At 53.3% G+C, this 22,385-nt stretch overlaps 1 protein-coding gene across 3 annotated transcripts in view; it reads right to left on the bottom strand.

Moving 5' to 3' along the window:
- The window catches only part of LOC119842603 (H-2 class II histocompatibility antigen, E-S beta chain-like), a 62,165-nt gene that overhangs the window by 25,754 nt on the left and 14,026 nt on the right, over nt 1-22,385 (bottom strand). For 2 of the 3 annotated variants that reach the window (XM_038370978.2, XM_043497249.1), the window contains exons 4-6: nt 18,982-19,092; nt 18,752-18,775; nt 17,789-18,383 (exon numbers count right to left, since the gene is read on the bottom strand). In XM_038370978.2, coding sequence (XP_038226906.1) covers nt 18,370-18,383; nt 18,752-18,775; nt 18,982-19,092 — 149 coding nt within the window. In that variant the 3' untranslated portion in view covers nt 17,789-18,369. Of the gene's footprint in view, nt 1-17,788; nt 18,384-18,751; nt 18,776-18,981; nt 19,093-22,385 lie in introns of those variants that run through there. The other variant, XM_043497250.1, reaches the window with a different exon arrangement.

Raw genomic sequence — 22,385 nt, 5'->3', positions numbered from 1 at the left:
GTAACCTCCGGAGGGCAGAGCCCATGTGTCTGGGCAGCGCCCAGCACAACACGGCCCCGATCCCAGCTGGGGTCTGTGCAGCCCCCCGGGGAGGGGACTGGCTGGGTCACGGGGGCAGAGAATGGGGCACAGGGCCTTTCCCATCTGGGGGGCGGTGGCCCCAATCCAGCCCCAGGTTTGGCTCTTCAGCTGCCTGCTCCAGACACTCCAAACCCACCTCCCGGCCAGGTGCAGCCAGTTTGTACCATCCCGATTTCCAGACCCAGCTGTTGATTGGTGCCCTCCAGGGCTTTCCCTGCACAGCCGGCTCCGGCCAGCAGGAGGTGCCGGACGCAGACGCTGAGCCCACGCACTGAGCTTTGGTCCTGGGGCGTTTGGGGTCGGGTCAGGCAGGTGTCTGATGTAAACAGGCCCTTTGAGGGGCAGGAATCCCCGAGCGGCTCAGCCTGGCCCCCTCTAACCTGGTCACCCGTCTCTGACAGAGGCCAGTCCCACCTGCTCTGGGGGCAGGGGTAGGAACCCCACAGGGATGGGATAACCTGCCCTGGGAGAAGTTTAACCCACCATAGCCAGAGTTCAGCTGCTGTCCTGCCACAGGTTGTGTTTGCTCCCATCCCAATCCCTTATTAGCCATTACTGGATACCCTCACAGTCCATATACATCTCCAGTTCTTGTGTGAATCCCACTGGAGCTCTCAACCCCAATGAGATCTTGTGGCAGTGAGTTCCAGAGGCCAGAGGTGCATCTTTCCTTTTGACAGCTTTACATTGAGTGTCCCCTTGTTCTTCTATTAATTATTTCTAATACAGGATGTCTAGAGGCTCCAGACTCCCTGTTGTGCCAGGGGCTGCACATACACCCCCAGACCAAGACTTCAGCCTCGCCACTGCTCCAGGCACTACCCAGACTCCCTCAGCAGAGATCAGCCAGGCACTGCACAACTGAGACTGGGGCTGGATCGGGATCAGCTCTCCGTGAGGGAAGCCCCCAGCACCATGAGGCTGACCCCGGATCCAGCGTCTCAGTGCTGGGGTCCCAGCGTGGGGACCAAGTGACACTGCAGACGCCCGGGGTTTCGGTTCCTCCCCTGCAGCCCCACACTGGGTGGAGTCCAGCCTTGGGGGAAGCAAAAGGGAGAAGCTGGTGGGTTCCAGGGCTCGGAGGGGAAGTGGCCCTGGCTGGGCGGTTCCCCTGGGTCAGGCAGCCCCGTGGCAGGGCCAGTGGGAGGGAGAAGGGCCCCGCGTCACCTGTCCCCAGGGCAAGGAGAGCACAGAGCCCAGGGCACGGGCTGCTGGCAGGGCCCATGCATCCCTGCTGGGGCAAACAGCCATTGCAACAGACAGGCCCCAGCATCAGAGCCAGCGGCCCCTACAGGGGAAGAGCCCCATAGCTTACTGCCCCCCACCCTCCACCAACCTGTTGGACTGGAGCTGGTGCCCTTAGAGGGGAGAAGCCCTTCCCCCCAAAAAAACCAACCAGACACCCCAATTCCCCTCTAGCCTGGAGCCATTTGGTCACTCGGGCCTCATTCCTCTGCATTAGAAAGCACAGATGATGTGTGTGAGATTAAGCCAGGAGTCCTGGCCCCCAGCGCCGGCCCCATGCTCTATCCATTAGACCCCACTCCCTTCCCAGGGCCAGGGAGAGAACCCAGGAGTCCTGGCCCCCAGCGCCCCCCTCCATTAGACCCCACTCCCCTCCCAGTGCCGGGGAGAGAACCCAGGAGTCCTGGCCCCCAGCGCCCCCCTCCATTAGACCCCACTCCCCTCCCAGAGCCGGGGAGAGAACCCAGGAGCAGTCCTGGCTCCCAGCCCCCCTGCTCATAGACTCTAAGGCCAGAAGGGACCATTATGATCATCTAGCCTGGCCTCCTGCTCTTTGCAGGCCACAGACCTTCACCCACTCACTCCTGTAACAGACCCCAAACCTCTGGCTGGGTTACTGACAGCCTCAAACCATGGGTTAAAGACATCACATGACAGAGACTCCACCAATGACACTAGTTTAAACCTGCCCATGCCCCACGCCCCAGGCTGTAGGGGAAGGCGAAACCCCCCCTCCCAGGGTCTTTGCCAATCTGACCCAGGGGAAATTCCTTCCCCACCCAACATCTGGTGATCAGTTAGACCCTGAGTATGTGGGTGAGACCCACCAGCCAGCCCCTTCCCAGACTCCCCAGCCTGCCCTGGTCACTGAACCCTGCCCAGTGAGCAGAGATCAGTGCGGGCAGCCTGGTTATCAGCAGGTGTTTTCGGGGAGCGGGGACACCCCTCGCTGGCTGCCAGCAGCTGAGCTGGGAGCCCAGGCCCCAGTAACAAGCCCACCCTTCAGGGTCACCGGGAGACAGCCTGGAGCCCGGCAGGGGAAAATGCTGCCAGGCCGGAGTAAGGGGGGATCTAACCGTCCATGAGCAGCCCCTGCTGTGCAGGTAGCTGAGGAGGTCGGGGCGATCAGACCCTGTGCGGGTCACAGAGAACTCTGTGCTATCCCCGTGTCTGACACCTGCCCCGTGCCTAGGACAGGTGAGATCCTGGCCAGGCTGGGAGGGGCCCAGTTCCTGATCACGGCTGACCTCACTAACGGGTATTGGCAGGGGCCTTGACCTCAGATACCCGGCTCCAGTCGGCATTTACCCCCCACTGGGGCTCTTGCAGTTCCTGGTCCTGTCGTTTGGGCTGGAGGGGGCCCCAGCTCCCTTCCAGCGGCTGGTAGGGTGTGGGGTGGGCTGGGGAGTGTCCCCTGACGTGGCAAGAGGGTGTTTGTATGTTAGTCAGACCTGGGACAAGCCTGTGACTCATGTCAGGTGGGGGCTGCGTGGCATTCAGACTCCAGCCCTGCCTGGGAAGGGGGAGCTGGGCAAGGTTGGGCTGGCACAAGGGGGGGATCTCGGCCATGGAGGGGGGAGGGGGCTGCATGAAACCAGAGCCTGCAAAAGTGGAGGCGACTGAGACCTGGCCCATCCCCAGCCAAGGGAGCAGGTACCGGCCGTCAGCTGCTGGCAGGGGATTGCCGGAGATTGTCCCTCGCTGTGGTACCCGCCCGCCCCGTCACTGGCCTGTGTGAGCAGGGGCAGCCAGACAAGGGCGTCTGGTCTAACGGGGTCCACGGGCCGGCTGGGAACAGAGGGCAGCCCTGCGCACAGACCCAGCTCTGGGGGGCCGCAACTGTGACAAACTGGTTGTGGGTTTCACAGCCGCCTCTGTCAGGCTGCACTGCTGCTGTGAAGCCATGAACAGGGGAGACACGCCCCCCTGCCCACACGCGCGTGCACACACACACCCGGGGGCAGATCTGAGCAAGATATTGCTTCCCTCAAAGAACTAAGGGACAATAGACAATGAACATCTGGTCCAGGGCCTGGCCCTCTGCAAACTACAGCCCTGTCTGTCCTGGAGACGTCGCCTGTCTGTACAGACCCCTCGCCGGCCCGCAGCCAGTGACAGGGGCTAAGGCCAGGGGACTGCCATGGAGCCTGGTGCCCCTAGTAAATGGGGTGGGGGTGAGCCATGCTACAGGGAATGCAGCTCTCCCAGCTGGTGCCTGGTCAGGCCATGTGTCACGGCGTGAGGGGGAGTCAGGGCCCCGCACCCCCACTTCCTGCAATTCACCGTGACTCTCAGCCAGCCAGTAGAACAGATGGTTTATTAGACGACAGGAACACAGTCCAAACCAGAGCTTGTAGGTACAGACAACAGGACCCCTCAGTCAAGTCCTTCTGGGGGGTAGGGAGCTTAGACCCCAGCCTTGGGGTTCCCTCCATTTCCCCAGCCAGCCCAAAACTGAAAACCCCCCTCCAGCTGTCTCACCCAGCCTCCCCTCAGCTCCTCCTCCAGCCTTCGTCACCTGGCCCCAACCCCACTCCCGGCTCAGGTTACAGGCTCAGGCATCATCCCTCAAGTAAAGTCACCCCCTGCTCTCCCATCCCCAGTGCAGACGGTCCCAATAAAATTAGACGCATTCCCAGGTCAATCCGCCCCGCTCCCTACTGCGTCACACCATGAGCCATGGATTACCCTAGCATGCCAGTCAGCAGCCTGGGTCCCTGACTTCTTCATGAGGAAGGTGATATCACAGCTCTGGGCGGTGTCTGTGCGGCCCACACTGGGTTACGTCCATGAAGGATTTGTGGATGACTGTGAGCCAGGGATTGATCTGTTTCATGGCAGGGGGGTGTGATGAAGTGGGGGGTTTTCTTGGTTTTTCCTTGGTTTTGTCAATGGGTTGCATGTAGAGGGGGTGGGACTCAGTTTCCCTGGGTGTTTGGGTTTAACGAGATGATGGAAGAGGGAGTTTGTTGGGACACAGGGCCGGCGAGGGAACTTGGGGCCCCGGCCGATGGCCTGGAGAACGGAGACCCCAGTGACTGGTGACCTGGTGACTCGGAGGCCCAGCTCGGGGTTGCAGCCGGGTCTGGTCAGTGGGGGGACAATGGGTTGTGGGGAGAGGACCCCGGTGACCGTACCAGCTGGTTCCAGCCAGAGGGGGCCCAGGTGACCCTGTTCACCTGGAGAGGAGACAATAGATGGGGGGGAAGGGACTTGGGGGCCAGGGCGGCTTGGGGCCGGGGATCTCAGAGGCCCATCGGGGAAACAGGAGGGCTCTGGGCCGGAGAGAGGGAGCAGGCAGAGCCCCCCGTGGATGCAGGGGAGACTGGGATGTTCTGGCCTGGGGGAGGCCAGGCCTGAGGGCCCTGAGAGTTTTCTATCCTGGGTTCACAAAAAGAAAAGGAGTACTTGTGGCACCTTAGAGACTAACAAATTTATTAGAGCATAAGCTTTCGTGAGCTACAGCTCACTTCATCGGATGCATTTGGTGGAAAAAACAGAGGAGAGATTTATATACACACACACAGAGAACATGAAACAATGGGTTTATCATACACACTGTAAGGAGAGTCACTCGATCACAGACCTAAGAGTGGCTATACTTCAACAAAAAAGCTTCAAAAACAGACTCCAACGAGAGACTGCTGAATTGGAATTAATTTGCAAACTGGATACAATTAATTTAGGCTTGAATAGAGACTGGGAATGGATGAGTCATTACACAAAGTAAAACTATTTCCCCATGGTATTTCTCCCTCCCACCCCACCCCCCACTGTTCCTCTGATATTCTTGTTAACTGCTGGAATTAGCCTACCTGCTTGTCACCATGAAAGGTTTTCCTCCTTTCCCCCCCCTGCTGTTGGTGATGGCTTATCTTAAGTGATCACTCTCCTTACAGTGTGTATGATAAACCCATTGTTTCATGTTCTCTGTGTGTGTGTATATAAATCTCTCCTCTGTTTTTTCCACCAAATGCATCCGATGAAGTGAGCTGTAGCTCACGAAAGCTTATGCTCTAATAAATTTGTTAGTCTCTAAGGTGCCACAAGTACTCCTTTTCTTTTTGCGAATACAGACTAACACGGCTGCTACTCTGAAACCTATCCTGGGTTCAGACGCTCAATAACCCCTCCTGTTTTACGCTGGTGGAGAGTCGCTCTGGTCTAGAGAATGGGTGGGGGGCATTATTCCCTCTGGGAGTGGAGGCCGTGGGGGTCCAGAATGAGGGGACTCCCTGAGGGGGCCCACGGCAGAGAAAGGTGGGCTAAGGCTCAGAGAGGTGTGGCTCCAGGAGGTGGAGGGGTTGAACCCCCGAGAGAGAATGGACCCCTGGAAGAAGGGCTGTCGCACTGAAGGGGGCGTCCCCAACAGACCAAACAGGGCCAAGAGTCGGCACGACCTGTGTCCACAGGCACTAACAGCAGCGTGGGGTGGTCCCTGCAGTGCCTGGCACTGTGACCAGCTCAGAGGCGTATCCCCCTGCCCGGGCGGGTCGCCCAGACTGGCAGGGCTGGGCCAGAGGAGAGGTGAGGGCCACAAAATGAACCAGGGCCCGAGAGACGGTGTTTAACAGGCTTGGGGCCTTGCTTTGGATCCAGCGACAGACGGGGCTTTGGTCCTGGTGGTCCCAAGTCTGGCTGGCGAGCAGGGAAGAGCCCAGCCCATCCGACGCCCCATGTGGGAGACGGGCGATTCCTGCTGCTCAGGGAGCGGTTACGTCTGGTTACTGGTTTTTATGTGTGTCTCTGTGTTAAAATGCATCCGATGAAGTGAACTGTAGCTCACCAAAGCTTATGCTCTAATAAATTTGTTAGTCTCTAAGGTGCCACAAGTACTCCTTTTCTTTTTCCCCCTGAGAGTTGCTGTCTCTGCTGAGCACGAGCCAGCTGGGAACTGGTCTCCCAGGTACACTGAGTCGGGGCTACGGCCCTGTGGATCAGGCTCTGGGAGGCCACGTCAGGCCAGGGGGCCAGACCTCTGGGGTCTCACTCTGCCGCCAGGGTGAGCCCCACAGCTTCACCACCTCCTTAGGCTGGACATCTGGGCCTGCAGCCCCCTGCTCCCCCCCGTGAGCTTGTCAGCCAGCCACACTGAAGCAGACCCTGGGGGAGACCTGGCCGTCTTCGGGGATCAGAGCCCCGGCCCAGCATTTGCAGGGACATGCAGACAGTGCTGTCAGAACAGGCAGGTTTATTAGCCAGCTGGCCCCAGCACCGGGAGGCCTGAGGGGAGCCCAGAGGACCGAGCATTACAGGCCGGCCCATGGTCAGCCCAGCGCCCAGCCCGGCTCCTTAGTCTCTAAGGTGCCACAAGTACTCCTTTTCTTTCTGTAAGGAGAGTGATCACTTAAGATAAGCCATCACCAACAGCGGGGGGGGGGGGGGGGAAGGAGGAAAACCTTTCATGGTGACAAGCAGGTAGGCTAATTCCAGCAGTTAACAAGAATATCAGAGGAACAGTGGGGGGTGGGGTGGGAGGGAGAAATACCATGGGGAAATAGTTTTACTTTGTGTAATGACTCATCCATTCCCAGTCTCTATTCAAGCCTAAGTTAATTGTATCCAGTTTGCAAATTAATTCCAATTCAGCAGTCTCTCGTTGGAGTCTGTTTTTGAAGCTTTTTTGTTGAAGGATAGCCACTCTTAGGTCTGTGATCGAGTGACCAGAGAGACTGAAGTGTTCTCCGACTGGTTTTTGAATGTTATAATTCTTGACGTCTGATTTATGTCCATTCATTCTTTTACGTAGAGACTGTCCAGTTTGGCCAATGTACATGGCAGAGGGGCATTGCTGGCACATGATGGCATATATCACATTGGTAGATGCGCAGGTGAACGAGCCTCTGATAGTGTGGCTGATGTGATTAGGCCCTATGATGGTATCCCCTGAATAGATATGTGGACAGAGTTGGCAACGGGCTTTGTTGCAAGGATAGGTTCCTGGGTTAGTGGTTCTGTTGTGTGGTGTGTGCTTGCTGGTGAGTATTTGCTTCAGATTGGGGGGCTGTCTGTAAGCAAGGACTGGTCTGTCTCCCAAGATCTGAGAGAGCGATGGCTCATCCTTCAGGATAGGTTGTAGATCCTTGATGATGCGTTGGAGAGGTTTTAGTTGGGGGCTGAAGGTGATGGCTAGTGGCGTTCTGTTGTTTTCTTTGTTGGGCCTGTCCTGTAGTAGGTGACTTCTGGGTACTCTTCTGGCTCTGTCAATCTGTTTCTTCACTTCAGCAGGTGGAGGATTCTGGGTGGACTCCTCCTGAAGGTCGAAACAGCAGCCTGGATTTCTACATAGACTGCTCCCGCCGACGTGCACGAGCTGAAATTGTGGAAAAGCAGCATCGCTTACCCCATAACCTCAGCCATGCAGAACACAGTGCCATCCACAGCCTCAGAAACAACTCTGACATCATAATCAAAAAGGCTGACAAAGGAGGTGCTGTCGTCATCATGAATAGGTCGGAGTATGAACAAGAGGCTACTAGGCAGCTCTCCAACACCACTTTCTACAAGCCATTACCCTCTGATCCCACTGAGAGTTACCAAAAGAAACTACAGCATTTGCTCAAGAAACTCCCTGAAAAAGCACAAGAACAAATCCGCACAGACACACCCCTAGAACCCCGACCTGGGATATTCTATCTGCTACCCAAGATCCATAAACCTGGAAATCCTGGACGCCCCATCATCTCAGGCATTGGCACCCTGACAGCAGGATTGTCTGGCTATGTAGACTCCCTCTTCAGGCCCTTCGTTACCACCACTCCCAGCTATCTTCGAGACACCACCGATTTCCTGAGGAAACTACAGTCCATTGGTGATCTTCCTAAAAACACCATCCTAGCCACTATGGATGTAGAAGCCTCTACACCAACATTCCACACAAAGATGGACTACAAGCCGTCAGGAACAGTATCCCCGATACTGTCACAGCTAACCTGGTGGCAGAACTTTGTGACTTTGTCCTGACCCATAACTATTTCACATTTGGTGACAATGTATACCTTCAAATCAGCGGCACTGCGATGGGTACCCGCATGGCCCCACAGTATGCCAACATTTTTATGGCTGACTTAGAACAACGCTTCCTCAGCTCTCGTCCCCTAATGCCCCTACTCTACTTGCGCTACATTGATGACATCTTCATCATCTGGACCCATGGAATAGAAGCTCTTGAGGAATTCCACCATGATTTCAACAGTTTCCATCCCACCATCAACCTCAGCCTGGACCAGTCCACACAAGAGATCCACTTCCTGGACACTACGGTGCTAATAAGCGATGGTCACATAAACACCACCCTATATCGGAAACCTACTGACCGCTATTCCTACCTACATGCCTCTAGCTTTCATCCAGATCATACCACTCGATCCATTGTCTACAGCCAAGCGCTACGATATAACCGCATTTGCTCCAACCCCTCAGACAGAGACAAACACCTACAAGATCTCTATCATGCATTCCTACAACTACAATACCCACCTGCTGAAGTGAAGAAACAGATTGACAGAGCCAGAAGAGTACCCAGAAGTCACCTACTACAGGACAGGCCCAACAAAGAAAACAACAGAACGCCACTAGCCATCACCTTCAGCCCCCAACTAAAACCTCTCCAACGCATCATCAAGGATCTACAACCTATCCTGAAGGATGAGCCATCGCTCTCTCAGATCTTGGGAGACAGACCAGTCCTTGCTTACAGACAGCCCCCCAATCTGAAGCAAATACTCACCAGCAAGCACACACCACACAACAGAACCACTAACCCAGGAACCTATCCTTGCAACAAAGCCCGTTGCCAACTCTGTCCACATATCTATTCAGGGGATACCATCATAGGGCCTAATCACATCAGCCACACTATCAGAGGCTCGTTCACCTGCGCATCTACCAATGTGATATATGCCATCATGTGCCAGCAATGCCCCTCTGCCATATACATTGGCCAAACTGGACAGTCTCTAGGTAAAAGAATGAATGGACACAAATCAGACGTCAAGAATTATAACATTCAAAAACCAGTTGGAGAACACTTCAATCTCTCTGGTCACTCGATCACAGACCTAAGAGTGGCTATACTTCAACAAAAAAGCTACAAAAACAGACTCCAACGAGAGACTGCTGAATTGGAATTAATTTGCAAACTGGATACAATTAACTTAGGCTTGAATAGAGACTGGGAATGGATGAGTCATTACACAAAGTAAAACTATTTCCCCATGGTATTTCTCCCCCCCAACCCACCCCCCACTGTTCCTCTGATATTCTTGTTAACTGCTGGAATTAACCTACCTTGCTTGTCAACATGGAAGGTTTTCCTCCTCTCCCCCCCCCTGCTGTGGGTGATGGCTTATCTTAAGTGATCACTCTCCTTACAGTTTTCAGAGTAGCAGCCCTGTTAGTCTGTATTCGCAAAAAGAAAAGGAGTACTTGTGGCACCTTAGAGACTAACAAATTGATTAGAGCATAAGCTTTCGTGAGCTACAGCTCACTTCATCGGATGCATCTCACGAAAATGTAAAGCTTATGCTCTAATAAATTTGTTAGTCTCTAAGGTGCCACAAGTACTCCTTTTCTTTCTCCTTACAGTGTGTATGATAAACCCATTGTTTCATGTTCTCTGTGTGTGTGTATATAAATCTCTCCTCTGTTTTTTCCACCAAATGCATCCGATGAAGTGAGCTGTAGCTCACGAAAGCTTATGCTCTAATAAATTTGTTAGTCTCTAAGGTGCCACAAGTCCTCCTTTTCTTTTTGCGAATACAGACTAACACGGCTGCTACTCTGAAACCTAAGAATATCAGAGGAACAGTGGGGGGTGGGGTGGGAGGGAGAAATACCATGGGGAAATAGTTTTACTTTGTGTAATGACTCATCCATTCCCAGTCTCTATTCAAGCCTAAGTTAATTGTATCCAGTTTGCAAATTAATTCCAATTCAGCAGTCTCTCGTTGGAGTCTGTTTTTGAAGCTTTTTTGTTGAAGGATAGCCACTCTTAGGTCTGTGATCGAGTGACCAGAGAGATTGAAGTGTTCTCCAACTGGTTTTTGAATGTTATAATTCTTGACGTCTGATTTGTGTCCATTCATTCTTTTACGTAGAGATTGTCCAGTTTGGCCAATGTACATGGCAGAGGGGCATTGCTGGCACATGATGGCATATATCACATTGGTAGATGCGCAGGTGAACGAGCCTCTGATAGTGTGGCTGATGTGATTAGGCCCTATGATGGTATCCCCTGAATAGATATGTGGACAGAGTTGGCAACGGGCTTTGTTGCAAGGATAGGTTCCTGGGTTAGTGGTTCTGTTGTGTGGTGTGTGGTTGCTGGTGAGTATTTGCTTCAGATTGGGGGGCTGTCTGTAAGCAAGGACTGGTCTGTCTCCCAAGATCTGTGAGAGTGATGGGTCGTCCTTCAGGATAGGTTGTAGATCCTTGATGATGCATTGGAGAGGTTTTAGTTGGGGGCTGAAGGTGATGGCTAGTGGCGTTCTGTTGTTTTCTTTGTTGGGCCTGTCCTGTAGTAGGTGACTTCTGGGTACTCTTCTGGCTCTGTCAATCTGTTTCTTCACTTCAGCAGGTGGGTATTGTAGTTGTAGGAATGCATGATAGAGATCTTGTAGGTGTTTGTCTCTGTCTGAGGGGTTGGAGCAAATGCGGTTATATCGTAGCGCTTGGCTGTAGACAATGGATCGAGTGGTATGATCTGGATGAAAGCTAGAGGCATGTAGGTAGGAATAGCGGTCAGTAGGTTTCCGATATAGGGCGGTGTTTATGTGACCATCGCTTATTAGCACTGTAGTGTCCAGGAAGTGGATCTCTTGTGTGGACTGGTCCAGGCTGAGGTTGATGGTGGGATGGAAATTGTTGAAATCATGGTGGAATTCCTCAAGAGCTTCTTTTCCATGGGTCCAGATGATGAAGATGTCATCAATGTAGCGCAAGTAGAGTAGGGGCATTAGGGGACGAGAGCAGAGGAAGCGTTGTTCTAAGTCAGCCATAAAAATGTTGGCATACTGTGGGGCCATGTGGGTACCCATCGCAGTGCTGCTGATTTGAAGGTATACATTGTCCCCAAATGTGAAATAGTTATGGGTGAGGACAAAGTCACAAAGTTCAGCCACCAGGTTAGCCATGACAGTATCGGGGATACTGTTCCTGACGGCTCGTAGTCCATCTTTGTGTGGAGTGTTGGTGTAGAGGGCTTCTACAGCCATAGTGGCCAGGATGGTGTTTTTAGGAAGATCACCAATGGACTGTAGTTTCCTCAGGAAGTCAGTGGTGTCTCGAAGATAGCTGGGAGTGCTGGTAACGAAGGGCCTGAGGAGGGAGTCTACATAGCCAGACAATCCTGCTGTCAGGGTGCCAATGCCTGAGATGATGGGGCATCCAGGATTTCCAGGTTTATGGATCTTGGGTAGCAGATAGAATACCCCAGGTCGGGGCTCCAGGGGTGTGTCTGTGCGGATTTGTTCTTGTGCTTTTTCAGGGAGTTTCTTGAGCAAATGCTGTAGTTTCTTTTGGTAATTCTCAGTGGGATCAGAGGGTAATGGCTTGTAGAAAGTGGTGTTGGAGAGCTGCCTAGTAGCCTCTTGTTCATACTCCGACCTATTCATGATGACGACAGCACCTCCTTTGTCAGCCTTTTTGATTATGATGTCAGAGTTGTTATACAGTTCTGTGGTGACCTAGAATCCTATTTTCGACGTCTCAGACTCAAGGAATATTTCCAACACACCTCTGACCAACATATTAACCCACAGAAACCTTCCTGCCAACACTACAAAAAGAAGGATTCTGGGTGGACTCCTCCTGAAGGTCGAAACAGCAGCCTGGATTTCTACATAGACTGCTTCCGCCGACGTGCACGAGCTGAAATTGTGGAAAATCAGCATCGCTTACCCCATAACCTCAGCCATGCAGAACACAGTGCCATCCACAGCCTCAGAAACAACTCTGACATCATAATCAAAAAGGCTGACAAAGGAGGTGCTGTCGTCATCATGAATAGGTCGGAGTATGAACAAGAGGCTACTAGGCAGCTCTCCAACACCACTTTCTACAAGCCATTACCCTCTGATCCCACTGAGAATTACCAAAAGAAACTACAGCATTTGCTCAAGAAACTCCCTGAAAAAGCACAAGAACAAATCCGCACAGACACACCCCTGGAGCCCCGACCTGGGGTATTCTATCTGCTACCCAAGATCCATAAACCTGGAAATCCTGGATGCCCCATCATCTCAGGCATTGGCACCCTGACAGCAGGATTGTCTGGCTATGTAGACTCCCTCCTCAGGCCCTTCGTTACCACCACTCCCAGCTATCTTCGAGACACCACCGATTTCCTGAGGAAACTACAGTCCATTGGTGATCTTCCTAAAAACACCATCCTAGCCACTATGGATGTAGAAGCCTCTACACCAACACTCCACACAAAGATGGACTACGAGCCGTCAGGAACAGTATCCCCGATACTGTCATGGCTAACCTGGTGGCTGAACTTTGTGACTTTGTCCTGACCCATAACTATTTCACATTTGGTGACAATGTATACCTTCAAATCAGCGACACTGCGATGGGTACCCACATGGCCCCACAGTATGCCAACATTTTTATGGCTGACTTAGAACAACGCTTCCTCAGCTCTTGTCTCCTAATGCCCCTACTCTACTTGCGCTACATTGATGACATCTTCATCATCTGGACCCATGGAAAAGAAGCTCTTGAGGAATTCCACCATGATTTCAACAATTTCCATCCCACCATCAACCTCAGCCTGGACCAGTCCACACAAGAGATCCACTTCCTGGACACTACGGTGCTAATAAGCGATGGTCACATAAACACCACCCTATATCGGAAACCTACTGACCGCTATTCCTACCTACATGCCTCTAGATTTCACCCAGATCATACCACTCGATCCATTGTCTACAGCCAAGCGCTACGATATAAGCGCATTTGCTCCAACCCATCAGATAGAGACAAACGCCTACAAGATCTCTATCATGCATTCCTACAACTACAATACCCACCTGCTGAAGTGAAGAAACAGATTGACAGAGCCAGAAGAGTACCCAGAAGTCACCTACTACAGGACAGGCCCATCAAAGAAAACAACAGAACGCCACTAGCCATCACCTTCAGCCCCCAACTAAAACCTCTCCAACGCATCATCAAGGATCTACAACCTATCCTGAAGGACGACCCATCACTCTCACAGATCTTGGGAGACAGACCAGTCCTTGCTTACAGACAGCCCCCCAATCTGAAGCAAATACTCACCAGCAACCACACAACAGAACCACTAACCCAGGAACCTATCCTTGCAACAAAGCCCGTTGCCAACTCTGTCCACATATCTATTCAGGGGACACCATCATAGGGCCTAATCACATCAGCCACACTATCAGAGGCTCGTTCACCTGCGCATCTACCAATGTGATATATGCCATCATGTGCCAGCAATGCCCCTCTGCCATGTACATTGGCCAAACTGGACAGTCTCTACGTAAAAGAATGAATGGACACAAATCAGACGTCAAGAATTATAACATTCAAAAACCAGTTGGAGAACACTTCAATCTCTCTGGTCACTCGATTACAGACCTAAGAGTGGCTATACTTCAACAAAAAAGCTTCAAAACAGACTCCAACGAGAGACTGCTGAATTGGAATTAATTTGCAAACTGGATACAATTAACTTAGGCTTGAATAGAGACTGGGAATGGATGAGTCATTACACAAAGTAAAACTATTTCCCCATGTTTCAGAGTAGCAGCCGTGTTAGTCTGTATTCGCAAAAAGAAAAGGAGTACTTGTGGCACATTAGAGACTAACAAATTTATTAGAGCATAAGCTTTCGTGAGCTACAGCTCACTTCATCGGATGCATTGCATTTTTATTTCCCCATGGTATTTCTCCCTCCCACCCCACCCCCCACTGTTCCTCTGATATTCTTGTTAACTGCTGGAATTAGCCTACCTGCTTGTCACCATGAAAGGTTTTCCTCCTTTCCCCCCCCTGCTGTTGGTGATGGCTTATCTTAAGTGATCACTCTCCTTACAGTGTGTATGATAAACCCATTGTTTCATGTTCTCTGTGTGTGTGTATATAAATCTCTCCTCTGTTTTTTCCACCAAATGCATCCGATGAAGTGAGCTGTAGCTCACGAAAGCTTATGCTCTAATAAATTTGTTAGTCTCTAAGGTGCCACAAGTACTCCTTTTCTTTTTGCGAATACAGACTAACACGGCTGCTACTCTGAAACCTATCCTGGGTTCAGACGCTCAATAACCCCTCCTGTTTTACGCTGGTGGAGAGTCGCTCTGGTCTAGAGAATGGGTGGGGGGCATTATTCCCTCTGGGAGTGGAGGCCGTGGGGGTCCAGAATGAGGGGACTCCCTGAGGGGGCCCACGGCAGAGAAAGGTGGGCTAAGGCTCAGAGAGGTGTGGCTCCAGGAGGTGGAGGGGTTGAACCCCCGAGAGAGAATGGACCCCTGGAAGAAGGGCTGTCGCACTGAAGGGGGCGTCCCCAACAGACCAAACAGGGCCAAGAGTCGGCACGACCTGTGTCCACAGGCACTAACAGCAGCGTGGGGTGGTCCCTGCAGTGCCTGGCACTGTGACCAGCTCAGAGACGTATCCCCCTGCCCGGGCGGGTCGCCCAGACTGGCAGGGCTGGGCCAGAGGAGAGGTGAGGGCCACAAAATGAACCAGGGCCCGAGAGACGGTGTTTAACAGGCTTGGGGCCTTGCTTTGGATCCAGCGACAGACGGGGCTTTGGTCCTGGTGGTCCCAAGTCTGGCTGGCGAGCAGGGAAGAGCCCAGCCCATCCGACGCCCCATGTGGGAGACGGGCGATTCCTGCTGCTCAGGGAGCGGTTACGTCTGGTTACTGGTTTTTATGTGTGTCTCTGTGTTAAAATGCATCCGATGAAGTGAACTGTAGCTCACCAAAGCTTATGCTCTAATAAATTTGTTAGTCTCTAAGGTGCCACAAGTACTCCTTTTCTTTTTCCCCCTGAGAGTTGCTGTCTCTGCTGAGCACGAGCCAGCTGGGAACTGGTCTCCCAGGTACACTGAGTCGGGGCTACGGCCCTGTGGATCAGGCTCTGGGAGGCCACGTCAGGCCAGGGGGCCAGACCTCTGGGGTCTCACTCTGCCGCCAGGGTGAGCCCCACAGCTTCACCACCTCCTTAGGCTGGACATCTGGGCCTGCAGCCCCCTGCTCCCCCCCGTGAGCTTGTCAGCCAGCCACACTGAAGCAGACCCTGGGGGAGACCTGGCCGCTCTTCGGGGATCAGAGCCCCGGCCCAGCATTTGCAGGGACATGCAGACAGTGCTGTCAGAACAGGCAGGTTTATTAGCCAGCTGGCCCCAGCACCGGGAGGCCTGAGGGGAGCCCAGAGGACCGAGCTTTACAGCCCGGCCCATGGTCAGCCCAGCGCCCAGCCCGGCTGCAGGAAACCCCGGGGTTCAAGCTCCTTCTGTCTCTCCTCCTCCAGCAGACTCCAGGTGGGAGCCCCAACTCCTCGCAGCAGCCAGCTCCTCTCCCCCACACCCCTCCCAGCCCTTTGCTCTCCAGCGGGGGGGTCGTTGCTCAGCCCCCCTGCAGAGAGGCGGGGAGTCCGTCTCCCTCTGGGGTGCTGGGTGCTTGGTGTGTCAATGTCCTGGCCACTGGATCTGCCATTCTCAGCTGCTCCACGGATCGGGGGGCTATGGCCCAGGCAACTGGGTGATACCCACACCTTTGGCTCCTAGCCTGCCCTGAGGACAGACAGTCCTTCTCCACTCCACTGGGTAACAGTGCAGCACATGGGGGAAACTGAGGCACACACAGGACTCATAAAAACATCACAGAAAATTCCCATGTCATCACACCTGGTAACTACTGGCAAACACTGAAGCTCAGAGCCAACCCCCCTGAGACAGGTCTGGGATTCTCTGCCAGGGACGGGGCTCCGGGGTGTTTGGGGAGTGAATCTCTGGGCCCCGGGGGTTGAGGGGCTGAGACTCCCTAGGGACGGGGGGGTTGGAAGGCTGGGTAATAACTGCCCCCCACCCCATGTGCTGCCCCCGAGCTGCTCCCCAGCCCTGGTGCCCCACTGCTGAGCCCCCGGGGCTGGGGGTATCAGGCTGGTCCCTGCAGCCCAGGCTTGGGCCAGAAGCATCTCTCCAGCTGCCTCTCCCCTGGGAAAGGGATTTGGGGGGCCCCCTCCCTGGGGCTCCCGATGCTCCCTCCCCGCTCTCCCCACCCCTGGGAAGGAGCCCATCCAGCCTGGGAACAAACCTGCAGCCTCCCCCAGGAATCACCCCCCTCTCAGAGCCACCCCATGGGCTCCTGCCCCGTGCCCAGCCTGGCTCAGCTGTGTGTTCGCACTGTTAAAACGGGTGTTAGATGGATCCCAGTGCGGTCAGACTGTGTGAAATGCTCGTAAGGGCTCTCTGTGTTAGTCTCACCTAGAACAGGGGGGTCCCAGGCTATCAGGCGACAGGGAAGGGTTTGCTCTGAATCAGTGAATCCAGGCAGGAGAGACGAGTCACTAGGTGTGAAATACCAGAGTGCCCAGGCCGGGTTCTTTCCACCCGGCCCAGCAACAGACACCCTAGGGTAAGTCTACACTACGGCTCATGTCAGCGTAATTTGTGTCGCTCGGGTGTCACAGGGGCATGCACAGGAATACAAATATGGCCACTTTTGGAGGGGTCCTTTCTGTGCCCCCCTGTGCCTGGAGGAGTTGGCTCTTCCCCCGCCCCCCCCCCCCCCCCCCCCCCGGCAGCCAGAGGAGCTGGATCTCCCCCCGCGACTCTAGGGCTTGAGGAACTGTCGTCTCCCCTCTGGGGCTGGGGGAATTCTGATGGGGCTTGCTCCTGCTTGACCCCCCTTGCGCATGCCCCTGGGGGAATAAACGACCTCCTGGAGTGACGTAAGTTACACTGACACAAGCAGTCGTGTGCCCAGCGCTGCCAGCGGAGAGCGTCTCCCCCCACTCCCATGCTGCGCGCAGAGATGGGTTTTCGGGCCAAGGGGAGATCTCCCTCCCATCGGCGTAAAGCATCTTCACCAGACATGCTACAGCAGCCCTGGGTGTGTGGACAAGCCCCACGCCCCAGGTGGGCTCTTGGGGGACCTCAGAGGACACAAGACTTGGTTGAGGTCCCCCCCACACACCCTCATGAAGGGGAGAGGTGCAGGAGCGCTCGTCCCACCCGCTTGAACATGGGGAGGAAGGGCATGAAAACCCCCGTCCAGGAGAAAGCCCTCGCTGGATGCGGCGTGGATGGGAAGGGGCAGGAATGACCAGGCACCAGATCCTCTGGCTGTGCCCGGGTCAGCCCCACAGCACACACAGCGCTTGCTTGTGACAGGAGTTTCTGTGACCTTTGGGCCCCTAGAGCTGTAACTCCCTGGTGGGGGTGTGTGACCTGCTGTAACCTTGTAAAGAAATCCCAGTGCTTGGTCTTCGTTAACAAATCTTTACTGAGGTTATTACAGGATTGGCTACAAGCGTTGTCTGTGGAGCGAGACGAAAGGTGCAACTGCCCTGGGGTAAGTGACTGGTCCTTTGGGACAGGGAGAGACCCGAATATCGCTGTGATTTGTGGGGGAAGGGACGATCGATGGATCACAAGGGCAGGCTGGTCGGGGTGGCCAGACAGATGGGAAAGCCCAAGGGGACTGTCTGTGGCGCCGCGGTGACGTTGTTACAGGGCCTGCGGAGTTCACACCCGATACTTTGGTGAAATCTCAGTACAGATCTCAGCCAATTTGGGGTTGGTGCCCTGGGTGCCACTGAGATTGGTATCCACACTCGTGAGCCACTCCAGACAGTGTGACAGGGTCGCCCCAGGGCCCTGTGGGGACTGAGGGGCAGGGATGGGTCCCCTGGCGGGGGCAGCGCGGGCTGGAGCCAGGCAGAGCGCGGGGAGCAGATGGTGATGGGAAGGGACCGGCCCCAGGTTCTGCATTCTCCAGGCTGGGTGAGGGGCTGGGAGAGACGGACGGAAACTCCTGCCGGCCGGGGGATCCGACGCCCAGGATCTAATTCAGGAGCCCTGCAGGGAGAGGGGAGAGAAATCAGCCCCTGGCCGTGGGGCTAGCGGGAGGGATGGGGGATTTTCTCGGCCAGGCTCCAGGGCGCCCCCAGGGACTCTGCCCGGCAGCCACAGGGCTGGGCGATGCTCAGCAGGACCCAGGACCCTCTGTCCCCAGGAGCAGCTCGGGGATTGGCCTGAACGGGACCGAGGGAGCTGCAGACTCCTCCTCCATGGTGCCAGCGCCCCATTGCCCAGCTGCCTCGGGGCTGAGCTGGGCGGGTGTCATGGGCCGAGGGGCAGAAGCAGCTGCCCCATGGGTGTCCCAGGCAGCCTGTGGTCAGTGTGGGGGGAGGCGGGTTTAACGGGGGGAGGGGAATAGAAATTACCTGCAGGTTGGGGAACAGGGCGCCCTGAAAAACAAAGAGAGACGTGGTCAAAGCCCTGGGCAGGGGGAGCCAGTTCCTCGGGGTCAGAGCTCCAGCCCCTGCCCCACGGCATGGAATGCCCCTCACTAGGAACCCAGTCCCCCTCCGACCCCCAGATTCCCCTGAGCCCCCCCAGCCCCACATCCCCCCAGAGACACCCTGCTGCCCTGCCCCTGCCCGGAGCCATTCACCTTTCTTATTCTTCAGGTAGATGAGGAGTCCTGGCACCAGGAAGATCAGCCCCAGCACGAAGCCCCCGACCCCCGTCAGCATCTTGCTCCTGGCGGAGTCAGACTGCGCCTCTGAAACAGGGACACGGAACGGGCCGGGTCAGAGCCAGGGGCCTCCAGGCCAGGCTCCTGTCTGCACCAGTGACCAGCGCCGACCGGGGTAGAGCCTGCAGGATCCGCTGTGGGACAATCTGCCCCATGTCAGGGCTCCTCCTGGTCTGTGATTGTCAGAGATCAGCTCAGGCCCTGCAGCGTGAGGTCTGATATCCCTGCCCATTGTCAGCATGAACTCACCTAGCCAGGGCCGTCCCTAGGCGGATGCGGGGCCCATGGGGGGAAGTGACAGATTTGTCTCTCTTCTGGGAGTGATCACGCTGGCCAATCGCACTGGCCCGCAGGGCCCAGAGCGGTTGCCCTGATTCACCCTACCCAAGGGACAGCTCTGAGTCTAGTCCTGGCTAGTCTGTGAGACACAGAAATAGCCACTCTCTGTGTGAGCCTCTCTCTGTTCTTGGGCTGAGTTATATCCTTTGGCAGTGAGTTCCACAGGCTAATTACACAGTGTGTGGGAAACATCCTTCCTTTTATCAGGTGTGAATTTGCCCCCTTTCCATTCCATTGAGTGTCCCCTTGTCCTTCTGCTGTGATCTCCCTTGTCCAGACCAGTCGTAATTATGGAGACTTTTCTCCTCTCCCAGCCCTGTCACTGCCTGTCATAAACATACAGCTAAGGGTAGCATAAAATCCCTCCTTTACCTGTAAGGAGTTAATCAGTTCAATTAACCTAGTTGGCACCTGACCAGAAGGACTAATGGGGAAAGAAAATACTTTCAAATCTGAGGGGAGGTTTTCTTTGTGCTAATTGTTTTGTTCCATCTCGGGACAAAGAAAAAAACCAAGCAGGTAACCCAGCTCCTACTGAAATGATGCATCTAAAATTACAAAAATTGTAAGCAATAGCAAGAAAATGTGTTAAATTATCTTTTGTTTTAGCTTGTAAATTTTCCCTATACTAAGAGGGATGTTTATTCCTGTTTTTGTAACTTTGAAGTTGAGCCTAGAGGGGAGTCCTCTGTGTTTTAAATCTTATTATTACCCTGTAAAATTACCTTCCATCTTGATTTTACAGAGGTGCTTCTTTTATTTTTTTCTTTATAATAAAGTTCTTCTTTTAAGAACCTAATTGATTTTAGTGTCCTAACATAAAGGGTCTGGTCTGTACTTTTATTAAAGACAATTGGTTGGAATATTATTCTCAAGCCTCCCCAGGAAAGGGGGTGAAGGGGCTTGGGGGGAGATTTTGGGGAAATAGGAACTCCAAGTGGTCCTTTTCCTGAATCTTTGTCTAACTCACTTGGTGGTGGCAGCGATACCATCCAAGGACAAGGGAAGGAATTTGTGCCTTTGGGAAGTTTTTAACCTAAGGTGGTGGAATATAAATTTATGGGGTCTTTCATGCTGGTCCCCACATCTGTACCCCAGAGTTCAGAGTGGGGAGGGAACCCTGCCATGGTGGCAGCGTGGTGGGATCATTCTGAACCAGAAGCACAGACTTGAGGATATTAAAAGGACATTTTTTTTTCTTTTGTGCTTGAAAACCAGGGAGGTTTGTTTGTTTTTTAGCTGAGAGCAGCTGGAGGTTTTTTCCTCTGCCTGAGGACAGAGTAGTTAAGTTCCTGCAAGGGAACTGAGAAGCTTTTTTTTTCTTCTTTCTTTCTAGCTCTCGGGTTAGGCTAGGCTAAGCGCAGGAAGGCTAGGATGAGGGAAAGTGAGGTCCAAAAGAAACTAGAATTAGCCAGATTGGAAGCTGAAGAGAGACAGAAAGAACATGAAAGACAAATGGCCTTAAAGCGCTTGAAGTTGGACGCGGAGGAGAGGAAGGAGGCAAAACGCTTGGAGGCAGAAACAGCCAGGGAGGAGGCTGCCCATAAAAGAGATCTGGAGTTAAAAGACAAAGAAATACAGGCCCAGATTGAGGCTCAGAAACATGGAGCTCATAACTGGCTGTTATGGAGTTGAAATGACAGAACCCTTCAGCAGCTGGCTCCACTTCCCCAAAAATCCACAAATGGGAGCTTTCAGAGTAGCAGCCATGTTAGTCTGTATTCGCAAAAAGAAAAAGAAGTACTTGTGGCACCTTAGAGACTAACAAATTTATTTGAGCATAAGCTTTCATGATGAAGTGAGCTGTAGCTCACAAAAGCTTATGCTCAAATAAATTTGTTAGTCTCTAAGGTGCCACAAGTACTTCTTTTTTATTTTTTTTTACAAATGGGAGCGAGTATGTCCACAGTATGATGAATCCAGTGATATTACTGAATATTTCATCACCTTTGAGAGACTGTGCACCCTCCATACAATTCCTAAAGATCACTAGATGACCACATTAGTAGCAAAATTAACTGGAAGAGCTCTGGACATATTCAACAAAATGCCTATTAAGGATGCTTCTGACTATGGTAAATTTAAGGATTTGGTTTTGAAACAATTTTAAATTCCACCTGAAACTTACAGAGTAACATTTAGAGCCCTTAAGAGAGGGGCTGGACTAAGTAATGTGGCTTATGTAAACCCGATAAAGGATCTGTTAGATAAAGGGGTCAAAGGAAGGGGTGTAACTAGTTTTGAAGGAATGTGTACTTTGGTTGTACAGGAGCAGTTCCTGACTATGACCAATGATGATGTAAAACAGCGTTGATGGGATAAAAAAATAAACTCAGCAGAAAGTCTTGCTTCTTATGCTGATCAATACAAGCAGTCCCAGACTGCCAAAGAGGCGGGGCAAATCGGAACAAAATGGGTGGAGGTACCAGAGAGGAATAGCCCTGGTTGCAGTTTGGGCAGATATCAGAAGGGACACCCTGAGACAACACCATACCACCGGGGGCAGCCCAAGGCCCCACCTACACCCCAAGAAAAACCCCAGACCCCTTATCGTCCTGCCACACCATTCTCCAGCAACCCACCTCGCCCCAGTGACCAGTCAGCTGGGCAATGTTTTAAATGTAACAAACCGGGGCAGGTAAAGGTCAACTGCCCGAAGAACCCCAACAGATTACAGTTCATTGCATCTGGGTCACAGCAAAGGTTCTCAGGCCCAGATGCCTCCCAGATACCCTCAGAGCGAAGGAAAACTGTGAGTGTAGGCGGGAAGAAGGTTATTGCATGGAGGGATACTGGAGCACAGGTGTTAGCTATCCACCAATCCTTAGTGGACCCCAACTTCATCAACCCAGAGGTTCAAGTGACGATTCAACCCTTCAAGTCCATCTCTTTCGATTTGCCTACAGCCAAGTTGCCTGTCCAGTACAAGAGCTGGTCAGGAATGTGGACTTTTGCAGTCTATGATGATTATCCCATTCCCA

This window comes from Dermochelys coriacea, chromosome 14 (assembly GCF_009764565.3).
Source record: "Dermochelys coriacea isolate rDerCor1 chromosome 14, rDerCor1.pri.v4, whole genome shotgun sequence".
Classification (NCBI taxonomy): Eukaryota; Metazoa; Chordata; order Testudines; family Dermochelyidae; genus Dermochelys; species Dermochelys coriacea.
This window is presented reverse-complemented; position numbering and strand designations above follow the sequence as displayed.